Below are 12,141 nucleotides of genomic sequence, written 5' to 3' on the forward strand. Positions count from 1 at the left end.
ACATGCAAACTCCACACAGAAAGGCCCTCGCCGGCCCCGGGGCTCGAACCCAGGACCTTTTTGCTGTGAGGTGACAGCGCTAACCACTACACCACCGTGCCGCCCCTAGTTACTTTTTATTCAATATTGATAACAATAAACCTTCAGAATGAATACAAAGCTCCAATGTTTGACAAAAACACAAAGTGTTATCAGCGTAGTTACGAAGGAAATACTTCGTTGTTTGGAGACAGGTTTCACCGAGCGGCTATTATGCATGAGACTTCATATTAGCCACAGTCTCACCTGTGAAAGGTAATCCCATGTGATCTCGTTTGGACGGTAAACCTGAATGAACTCTTTTATCATCGTGGGAATTGATTATAGCTCTAAATAAATATTGAAGTTTTTTTAAAGAATCCGTATAACTTTAAACGGTACAGTTAAACGCAGCACATGAATGAGGCATCTTTATTCTCGGCTACTGTCTAGACGCTATACCAGAGACGGTTGAAGAATCTCCACTTTGCCACATCCAATATGGCGGCGAGGATGACGTATGATTCTACGCAGAAGGCGGTGTCTATGTTTATATGTCTATGACTTCACGGTTGGCGGGATTCTCGCAATGCGGTGTGCGCATGATCAAAAGTGGAACGAAGTCTCGCTACCACAAGATAACGCGCGATTTCATAAGACTCTTTACTGGCTGTCTGTGGTGTACAGTACGTTTGTAAATGTTATGCGCTCTTTTATCATCGTGGGAATTGATTATAGCTCTAAATAAATATTGAAGTTTTTTTAAAGAATCCGTATAACTTTATTTATACGCCCGTATACTACGTTTATTGAATTAAATCCGTATAAAATACGGACATTCCGTATAGGTTGACATGTATGGAAAGTTATGGAAAAAGCTGCTATTTTATGACTTTTATGACACAATTTCGATCACTTTTCATGAAACACATTTTTAGTACATATTCTAAATATATTCTCAAGCACAGTTTGAGTTTTAGCTGTTCATTGAATCATTGTTCAACTACTTTTAAACAATACAAATGTATTATGAATCACATTAATGCTTCTCAATCCCTTGCAAAGGTTCTTAACATGATCTCTGGGTCACAAGAAATCAATAAACGGAGTCCAACATTGTGATTCAAACCTTACGCGAAAACATAAAATAAGCGTTTTTTGGCAAAAAATGAACCTCATGGTGCCACCATTAGACTTTTGAATATGGTCATCAGATTTTATGAAAGTGAGGGGAACTGATGCTCCCTAATGCACACAGTCTGTTTTTTTTTCTCTGAAACAACAACAACAAAGGATTAACATTTCTATAACGCCTGAAAACAAACACACACTTATACACTTCCAAAGATGATTAGATTAGATAGAACTTGATTGATCCCTTTGGGAGGGTTCCCTCAGGGAAATTAAAATTGCAGCAGCATCATTACAGGATAAACAGAGAATAGAAAATAGAGAAAACTTCTAGATAAATTAAGTATTTAATATATGGGGGTGGTGTAGTGGTTAGCGCTGTCGCCTCACAGCAAGAAGGTCCTGGGTTCGAGCCCCGTGGCCGGCGAGGGCCTTTCTGTGCGGAGTTTGCATGTTCTCCCCGTGTCCACCCGGGTTTCCTCCGGGTGCTCCGGTTTCCCCCACAGTCCAAAGACATGCAGGTTAGGTTAACTGGTGACTCTAAATTGACCGTAGGTGTGAATGAGAGTGTGAATGGTTGTTTGTGTCTGTGTGTCAAATGACCTGGTGACTTGTCCAGGGTGTACCCTGCCTTTCGCCCGTAGTCAGCTGGGATAGGCTCCAGCTTGCCTGCGACCCTGTAGAACAGCGGCTAGAGATGATGATATATACCTTTTCTTATCAAGTGGCTACTTCAAGGCTGCACGGTGGTGTAGTGTGTTAGCACTGTCGCTTAACAGCAAGAAGGTTCTGGTTTCGAGCCCAGGGGCCTTTCTGTGTGGAGTTTGCATGTTCTCCAGGTGCTCTGGTTTCCCCCTCAGTCCAAAGACATTCGGTTAGGTTAACATGGCACAGCCATGGGCTGAAGTGCTCTTGGACAAGGCATCTGACCCCCAATGGCCCACTGCTCTGGGTATGTGTGTGTGCTCATTGCTTACTTGTGTGTGCATGAGTGTGTTCACTGCTTCAGATGCAGAGGAAACATATCACACGTACACTCAAGCACAGTGAAAAGAAGACAAGAAGCCTTTTATTTGCCTTCATTCAGTTACCTGCAAGGGAAAAACCTGAGGGGTGTGTGCGTGTTCATTTAGAAAATTGCTTGGATCAAGTGATATTTGAAATTGGCCACATGACAACAAAGCTTTACCACTGACTCTTACGCAATCTGACCAGTTGGGTAGGTTGAATGTTTTGTGATTTTCATAATAGATATATCATGTGTGCAGCAAACTGTTGTAGCCACTGCACCTTATTTCAGAAGTCGTCATTTACTTTAAGGTTTGTGCTTTGTTCATGAGAAATGTGACCCTTTTTAAAAAATTTTTTTTAAACCTACTACATTTTGCTTTTACTCACTGCATTTGCTGAACCTGCACATGCCCTCTGGTGAACGAGCATGAGCCACACCCTCACCAGCATAACAGACCATAATAACCTGCTATAGGTAGACTTTAACTCTGTGAGTCTTTGTGAACTGAAAACCTGAGAGATTAACGTACAAGGGTCAATACAATGAACAGCATCCATGGCTCTCTGCCCTTAAATTTTAAAGAGTTAAAATAAATCTTGTGTCACTGAACATGGCATGTTAGTTTTAAAAAAATATATACAAGTTGTTCAGCGTGGATTATTTTTTCTTTTAACTGCTGCTAGGAGTAAACATACTGACGGTGCATTCCTGATGACTATTTTCACAGCTTGGCTGGAAATTTGATTTGAATGCCTTTCATTTTTAACCCTGCAGCACTGACCAATGACCAGTGAATCATTTAATTGTACACATATGACTCCGATTACCATGGAACAGGCATGAGAACCCAGACTTGTCACATTCTGTTACAAGAGCTCCCTATTCATTTCCAAAACTTGGAAACAAGCGATATATATATATATATATATATATATATATATATATATATATATATATATATATATATATATATATATATATTAAAAAAACCAAAGAATTCAGTATCTGCAGTTGAGCTTTATACAGTGTCTTGCAAAAGTATTCATCCCCCTTGGTGTTTGTCCTGTTTTGTCGCATTACAAGCTGGAATTAAAATGGATTTTTGGGGGGTTAGCACCATTTGATTTACACAACATGCCTACCATTTTAAAGGTGAAAATTGTTTTATTCTGACACAAACAATAATTAAGATGAAAAAACAGAAATCTGGAGTGTGCGTAGGTATTCACCCCCCAAAGTCAATACTTTGTAGAGCCACCTTTTGTTGTAATTACAGCTGCAAGTCTCTTGGGGTATGTCTCTATTAGCTGAGCACATCTAGCCACTGGGATTTTTGCCCATTCCTCAAGGCAAAACTGCTCCAACTCCTTCAAGTTAGATGGGTGGTGTTGGTCTACAGCAATATTCAAGTTATGCCACAGATTCTCAATTGGATTGAGGTCTGGGCTTTGACTAGGCCATTCCAAAACATTTAAATGTTTCCCTTTAAACCACTCCAGTGTAGCTTTACCAGTATGTTTAGGGTCATTGTCCTGCTGGAATGTGAACCTTCGTCCCAGTCTCAAACCTCTGGCCGACTCAAACACGTTTTCCTCCAGAATTGCCCTGTATTTAGTGCCATCCAGCTTTCCTTCAGTCCTGACCAGCTTTCCTGTCCCTGCAGATGAAAAAATATCCCCACAGCATGATGCTGCCACCACCATGCTTCACTGTAGGAATGGTGTTCTCAGGGTGTTGGGTTTGTGCCACGTAGCATTTCCCATGATGGCCAAAAAGATCAGTTTTAGTCTCATTTTGGGCAAACTCCCAATGTGTTTTCTTAAGCAATGGCTTTTTTCTGGCCACTTGTCCGTAAAGCCCTGCTCTGTGGAGTGTATGGCTTAAAGTGGTCCTATGGACAGATATTTCCATCTCCACTGTGGATTGTTGCAGTTCCTTCAGTGTTATCTTTGTTGCATCTCTGATTAATGCCCTCTTTGCCCGGTCTGTGAGTTTTGGTGGGCGGCCTTCTCTTGTCAGGTTTGTAATGGTGGCATATTCTTTCCATTTTGCTATGATTTAATGGTGCTCCCTGGAATATTCAAAGTTTGGGATATTTTTATAACCCAACCCTGATCTATACTTCTCCACAACTTTGTCTCTGACCTGTTTGGAGGCTCCTTGGTTTTCAGCTTGTAATGTGACAAAACAGGACAAACACCAAGAGGGATGAATACTTTTGCAAGACACTGTATATAGTATTACAGTTTTTATTCTAAGACTAATATATGGAGTTAGACTCATGCTACTAGAAATTTGAATTTAAAAATCCTGAGTTTGAACCTTTATCATCTTATTTTGACCCAAAATTGGAGGGATGGGTTCTGTGTTTGACCCTGTTTGCTTGCCTGGATGTTAATTTGAAAGCGAATCTAAAATATCAATTTATAGAGATACTGAATGCTTTAGATTTTTTTTTAGAAATTGGTTAAGTCCAAACACAGTTTTAGTTCTGAAATTTAGTTCAGAATTTGTTTCAAATGGTATGAGGCAAATACAAAAACAATACTGTTCCACAACTGAAGCACAAAATATTGCTGTCAATAATTAATAAAACAAGCCTTAGGGACAGAGTGTACCAATCCTGGTATTGGATTTGTGTAATATGTGGGTGCGGTTCATGGCAATTACAGTTAATAATTGATCCACAGTGATCATGGATCGTACTGCAAGTCTGTGTTAATGATTGAACTGGGATTGAAGTGTTTTGCAACACATGGGGGGAAAAAATCTGTACGTTTCATTTAAGTGTGATAAGGACAAAGAAGTAGAGCTAGAGTTCCTGCTCATGTACAAGTATTCAGATCATTCATCAACATGGTCTTTGATTTTGGTTGAAGGACAAATGACTGATGCGTGAAAACCGTACTGATTCATACTGAGGTACTGCAATGTACGGTACACAGCCTTCCTGCCTTTACTACACTCGCACCTCCGGTCTAGGGGTCATGGCCTAAAGCTGTGTTACACATTTCTGACCTTGCTGAGAGCTGAGTTTAATGTTTTGTTTTTAACATTAACTTTGAGCATGGTGAAGACCTAAGTCAAGGAGTAGGGAGGTTCTTAATCTATGAAAAAGGGAAATGACCCAGGCAGGAACATTTTCCCCAGGCTTGTCCTGGTCAATCCCACTGTTACCCCTTTTCCACCAAATCAGTTCCAGGGCTGGTTCGGTGCTGGTTCACAACTCGTTCAACTTGCGAGCCAGCTGAGAACCAGTTTGCTTTTCCATAGCTCGCGGTGCTAAGGGAAGCCACGTCATTACGTCGCTGTATACGTCATTACGTCGCTGTATATGTCAGTTACGTCGCTACGTTTGCATAAACCTTGGCGCGAATATCGAAGCAAAAACAACACGGAAGAAGCAGCAGCAACAACAATAGTAATAATGGATGACTTCGCGTTTGTACAGCTGCTGCTTCTCGCCGCTTAAAAATGGCGATCTTTTGTGGTCTTGTTATTGTTGTTGGTCTTAACAACTCCGCCCCCCCACTGACGTAAGCGGTTCTTTCCTCTGGCCCAGCAGAGAGTTGGTGCTAGCCTGGAACCGGTTTTTCTGGCCCAGAGCCAGTTCTTTGTCAGTGGAAACAGAAAACCCGGTTCCAAACTAAGCACTGGCCCCGAACCAGCCCTGGAACTGCTTTGGTGGAAAAGGGGCAACTGAAGCCTACTCCTTTCTGATTGTCTGAAAGACCTCAATTTCCAGCGGCTCTTATGCCGAGTACTACAGTCCTGCAAACAAACAGCTGTGCATGCGTTTATAAAAGACAGAAAAACAGAAGAGTAACTGAGTGAGAGATGGAGACACAGAGCCTACATATTAAACAAAAGACACCTCCATGCAGGGCTGCTCTTAAACGAACTGCATATTGTTGCAAATGTCGATGTTCAGCATTACTTGAACAATATCCTATACATATAAGACAAAAGTAAACGTTTCTGGTAAATGCACTTTCCATTGTTTTGGTGGAGACTGCAAACCTCATCATTACTGTCAGTCATGAAAAAAAGAGGAGGGTTTTTGTGCTGCTTTGCTTTCTCCAGGTCTGAAGTCCAGTTTTTATCATGACATTCTATAGCACGATGCCATAGAATGTCATGATGATAACTGGACTTTGTCTGTCTTTAAAAAAAAAAAAGCCTTACTTGACAATTTGACACGTAAAACAACAACTGAGCAATCTTTTTGTGTGTTCCTCTGTGGCTAATGTTATTCCTGAGCTTGTTTTAGGGCTTACATGAAGAGTGGCTTGAGGGAATTGGTGTTTTTTTTATTCAGAATCAAAATATGCATGTGTGTATACCAAAATGTACGCACCTGTAAATAACAATTGCTTCCCAACCTGTTTTCCCTTTAAAGGAACAGTCCACCGTACTTCCATGATGAAATATGCTCTTATCTGAATTGAGACGAGCTGCTCCGTACCTCTCCAAGCTTTGCGCGACCTCCCAGTCAGTCAGACGCAGTCAGACGCGCTGTCACTCCTGCTAGCAATGTAGCTAGGCTCAGTATGGCCAATGGTATTTTTTGGGGCTGTAGTTAGATGCGACCAAACTCTTCCGCGTTTTTCCTGTTTACATAGGTTTATATGACCAGTGATATGAAACAAGTTCAGTTACACAAATTGAAACGTAGCGATTTTCTATGCTATGGAAAGTCCGCACTATAATGACAGGTGTACTAACACCTTCTGCGCGCTTCGGCAGCGCATTGATATCTGAGCTCCGTATCAGTGCGCTGTCGAAGCGCGCAGAAGGTGTTAGTACGCCTGTCATTATAGTGCCGACTTTCCATAGCATAGAAAATCGCTACGTTTCAATTTGTGTAACTGAACTTGTTTCATATCACTGGTCATATAAACCTATGTAAACAGGAAAAACGCGGAAGAGTTTGGTCGCATCTAACTACAGCCCCAAAAAATACCATTGGCCATACTGAGCCTAGTTACATTGCTAACAGGAGTGACAGCGCGTCTGACTGCGTCTGACTGACTGGGAGGTCGCGCAAAGCTCGGATAGGTACGGAGCAGCTCGTCTCAATTCAGATAAGAACATATTTCATTATGGAAGTACGGTGGACTGTTCCTTTAAAGTGTATGGACTTTCACATGGTGGGTAATGAATTAATAATTAAACTCCATCCTGAACAAGCTAACTGGGCAGTTCTTCAGCAGAGCGATCAAAATTATAATTTATTAAAATTGCTTTAACTTGTCAGCTTGGTGATATTGCTAAAGTATGGAATCCAAGGCAAAATGTACTGAAAACCATATTTAAAAATCATCACCCCAATTATAGCGATGTCGCTTCAGAGAAATCTCGGTTTGACTTTTTAAAAAATTAAAGTTTCGTTTTTTTCTGACGTAATACTGACTTCTTTCCTCATAAAATATTTAGCATTCAGAGTTAAACAGCTAATTTTTCTTTGCTTTTTTTTTAAGGGTCAAAAGATACCCCATACAGTGTGAAATTTTTATTTAATACCATTATCTTGAGTACTTGGGCGGCACGGTGGTGTAGTGGTTAGCGCTGTCGCCTCACAGCAAGAAGGTCCGGGTTTGAGCCCAGCGGCTGGCGAGGGCCTTTCTGTGCGGAGTTTGCATGTTCTCCCCGTGTCCGCGTGGGTTTCCTCCGGGTGCTCCGGTTTCCCCCACAGTCCAAAGACATGCAGGTTAGGTTAACTGGTGACTCTAAATTGACCGTAGGTGTGAATGTGAGTGTGAATGGTTGTCTGTGTCTATGTGTCAGCCCTGTGATGACCTGGCGACTTGTCCAGGGTGTACCCCGCCTTTCGCCCGTAGTCAGCTGGGATAGGCTCCAGCTTGCCTGTGACCCTGCAGAACAGGATAAAGCGGAGAGATAATGAGATGAGATCTTGAGTACTGCAACTAAAAAAAAATTACCTAATTTTGCTGTGAATGTAATTCCGCTACCAAAGAACGACCCAATTATATTTAGATTGAAATATTTGTAATGACCTTAGTGATTCTGGTACTCTTTTTTTTTTTTCTGTATTTTCTGTTCTACCGCTGAGAAATTAGCGGGTGTTTGTTGCTCTGATGTTACAGGGTCACATTACTAGTGTAGTTACAATGGCAGTTAGTGGAGTAAAAATTTAAACAACCTCAAACATAAGTCAGTGTCTTTTCTCGCTCACTTTTTCAGCAAATTTCAATGTCATTTTAATGAGAAATCCAATGTAGAATTTATGGACACAGCAAATGCTGGACTTAGTCCCAGAATGCAATGCAGTTATACTATACAGTTGCACAAGTGTTAAAATAGATGAACAAAACTTATCTTTTATTTAGACAGGGGAAAAAAAAAACAACAACCCCATTTTATTTCAGCAAGGCACATCCTGAAGCCAGTTTTACGTTGTATGAGTTTCATCCAGATGTTGCGGTCTCCGATAAACACTGTAAAATAATTTGGTCATGAGGTGAGATTAGCAGAGTTAGGGCATGCGGTTTCATGCTTCCTGGACTGCCAATGTAGTACCTTGCAATCAAGGACAATTGACCACAAATTTCTGGCAACATCAAAAAATTGATGACAATCTTGAGTGTGTGACTGGTGGTAATACACGCATCGCCAGCAACAGGACGGCATGAACCTCAAACTACAAGTATATTAGTGTCAGTGGTGAAACAAAATATTCCAATGCACAGAAAAACATGCTTATTACCTCAAGCACAAATTGAAGAGTGATTCTTTATAGTTACTCCACTTTTTTGCAGGAACCTGGATTGTGCTAATTGATGTAAACAAAATGTAATTTTATTTAATCTCAGTTCTAACCTTAAGCCTAGGTCACAACCGGACGTACGATTTTTTGGCCGTGCGATTTTTGGCGTTTCCCAAATTGCTGCGTTTTTTTTTTGTTCGTGGAGAAAGACGCACGTTGGCCGTAAGTTTGTCTTGCAACCTGAAAAAAACGTAAGCGCCCATAGAGTTTGTTTGACATGACAGAACCTCTGCGGCCAGTCTACGGCTCGAAAATCAGCACGTCACACGCGCGCCCTCCGTGCGTTTCTTGCGTTTTTTGCACGTAGACTGGCTGTAGGAGCACGTACGGCCGGTTGTGACCTAGGCTTTAGGATCTTCACTGTATAATTAACATTTAACACATTATTGCATGTTATTGTTGTAGGCTTCGATCAAGATTTTATTGGGATCATCTCGTACAATATGATGTAATAATCTTAAAAGACCAACTTAATTGCACAGTTTAAAGCCAGCTTAAGTCAAGATCCTGTTGAAATAACATGGTGTAAACTGTAGCAGATAATATAATACAATACAGTAATACTGCTACTGGAATTGTTTGGTTGAGTTGTAATGAAAGAGGTCCCACTAGTTATTGAGTGCAAGGGTTTACAAACTTTTTGGTCCAAAAAGATATTTATGCTTAACAACCTCAATTGCAAAAAAATAGGGACGTTGTGTAAACTGTAAATAAAAACAGAATGCAATAATGTGCAAATCATGGAAACCCTATATTTAATTGGAAATAATACAAAGACAACATATCAAATGTTGAAACTGAGAAATTTTATTGTTTTTTGAAAAATATACCGTATGTTCATTTAAAATTTAACGTCCGCAACATGTTTCAAAAAAGTTGGGACAGGGGCATGTTTACTACTGTGTTGCATCACCACTACTTTTAACAACACTGTGAATGTTTGGGAACTGAGGAGACCAATTGCTGTAGTTTTGAAAGAGAAATGTTGTCCCATTCTTGCCTGATGTACAGTTTTAGTTGCTCAACAGTTCGTAGTCTCCTTTGTTGCATTTTATACTTTACTTCATAATGCACCAAATGTTTTAAATGGGAGACAAGTCTGGACTGCAGGCAGGCCAGTTTAGCACCTGGACTCTCTTACTACAGAGCCGTGCAGTTTTAATAGGTGCAGAAAGCGGTCTGGCATTGTCTTGCTGAAAGAAGGAAGGCCTTCCCTGAAAAAGATTTGGTCTGGATGGCAGCATATTGCTCTGAAACGTGTAACTATCATTCAGCATTAATGATGCCTTCCCAGATGTACAAGCTACCCATGTCATGTGTGCTAATGCACCATCATACCATCGCAGATGCTGGGTTTTGAACTGTGCACTGATAACAAGCCAGATGGTCCCTCTTCTCTTTAGCCTAGAGGACGTGGTGTCCATGATTTCTGAAAATAATTTCTACTTTTGATTCATCAGACCTCGGGACAATTTTCCACTTCGCTTCAGTCCATCGTAAAAGAACTCTGGCCCAGAGAAGGTGGTGGTGTTTCTGGTTATTGTTTATGTCTAGTTTTAACTTGCATTTGTGGATGCAGTAATGAACTGTTTTCACAGACGGTTTTCTGAAGTGTTCCTGAGCCCATCCAGTGGTTTCCACTACAGACACGTGTCTGCTTTTAATGCAGTGTCTCCTGAGGGCCTGAAGATCACAGGCATCCAATGTCAGTTTTCAGCCTTGTCTCTTGCATACAGAGATTTCTACAGATTCTCTGAATCTTTTAATGATATTATGGACCATAGATGATGTGATCCCCAAATTCTTTGCAATTTTACATTGAGGAATATTATTCTTAAATTGTTGCACTGTTTGTCCACGCAGTCTTTCACAGAGCAGTGAACCCCTCCCCATCTTTACTTCTGAGAGACTCCACCTCTCTGGGATGCTTTTTTTTTATACCCAATCATGTATTTACTTCATTGACCTGTTGCCATTTAACCAAATTGGGTGTGGTGTTTTTTTTTTTTTTTTAAAGCATTACACAACTTTTTTTGTTGTCCCTGTCCCAACTTTTCTGAAACGTGTTGCTGACATCAAATTCAAAATGAGCATATATTTTAAAAAAACAATAAAATTTCTCAGTTTCAACATTTGATATGTTGTCTTTGTACTATTTTCGATGAAATATAGGTTTTCCTTGATTTGCAAATCTTCACATTCTGGTTTTATTCGTTTTACACAGTGTCCCAACATTTTTTTGGAATTGGAGTTGTATTTTAATGATGCATTTCCTTGCAAACTGTGTCAACAGTAAACATTTGTGGAAAAGCAAGCCATTTATTTATTTAGAAAAGTGAAAGAGGTATAAACTCCATTTTGTGGAGCTTATGTGGAACTCCCCCCCCCCGTCTCATACTGAGTACGTCTATGTGATAGAAACAATAATAACTATGATTCCTGTTTTAAATGGAAAATTTTTTTGAAAATTACTCCTAAATCTGTGCCATTTCTTTCATCTTTGTGAGTGCAGGTATTTAAAATGGTGGTACCAGAGAACACAAGTTGAGAAGAAAGCACCCTTTATAGACATATTCAGTGCTTTGCCTCTCAGGCAGATTTATGGTAAGTATTCAGCGTTCTACAGACATTTGGCAAAAAGAAAAGTCAGAATGATTATAATGCTCCTTCTTGTGCGTAGGTGCCCCCCTGGGTGGCATTGGCGGAGGAAGCATTACACGTGGATGGAAGGGGGAGTTCTGTAGGTGGCAGCTTAACCCAGGAATGTATGACTACAAAACAGTCATTGCTGACCAGGTAAATGGCTGGCTCTTCTTTGGTGGATGACTCGAGTTATATATGGGTAATATGAAAATATAAAAACAGCATAGTGTTAGTAAGGTGTCGGGCTACCATGAGCCTCCAGAAGAGCTTCAATACACCTTGATACAGATTCTACAAATCTCTGAAGTTGTACAGGAGGGATAAACACAATTTTCAGAAATGCTCTCTGCGCTGATGTTTTGGTGGTGGAGCTGATGGATTGATTGATGGATGGATTTACTTTATTGATCCCAAGCTGGGAAATTTTTACAGCAGCAAGTTATCAGACATACAAAAGGAAAAAGACACACTGTACAACATGAGATACAATTTTTAAAAAATCCCAAGAACAAGCCGACTATACAATATACAGATAAAAAATGCAATAGGC

At 40.4% G+C, this 12,141-nt stretch overlaps 1 protein-coding gene across 1 annotated transcript in view; it reads left to right on the forward strand.

Moving 5' to 3' along the window:
- The window catches only part of gba2 (glucosidase, beta (bile acid) 2), a 45,467-nt gene that overhangs the window by 1,169 nt on the left and 32,157 nt on the right, over window positions 1-12,141 (forward strand). Inside the window, exons 2-3 of the mRNA XM_060938680.1 lie at window positions 11,461-11,552; window positions 11,629-11,744. Coding sequence (XP_060794663.1) covers window positions 11,461-11,552; window positions 11,629-11,744 — 208 coding nt within the window. The remainder of the gene's footprint in view (window positions 1-11,460; window positions 11,553-11,628; window positions 11,745-12,141) is intronic.

The sequence above is a fragment of the Neoarius graeffei genome, chromosome 1 (assembly GCF_027579695.1).
Source record: "Neoarius graeffei isolate fNeoGra1 chromosome 1, fNeoGra1.pri, whole genome shotgun sequence".
In the NCBI taxonomy this organism is placed as follows: domain Eukaryota; kingdom Metazoa; phylum Chordata; class Actinopteri; order Siluriformes; family Ariidae; genus Neoarius; species Neoarius graeffei.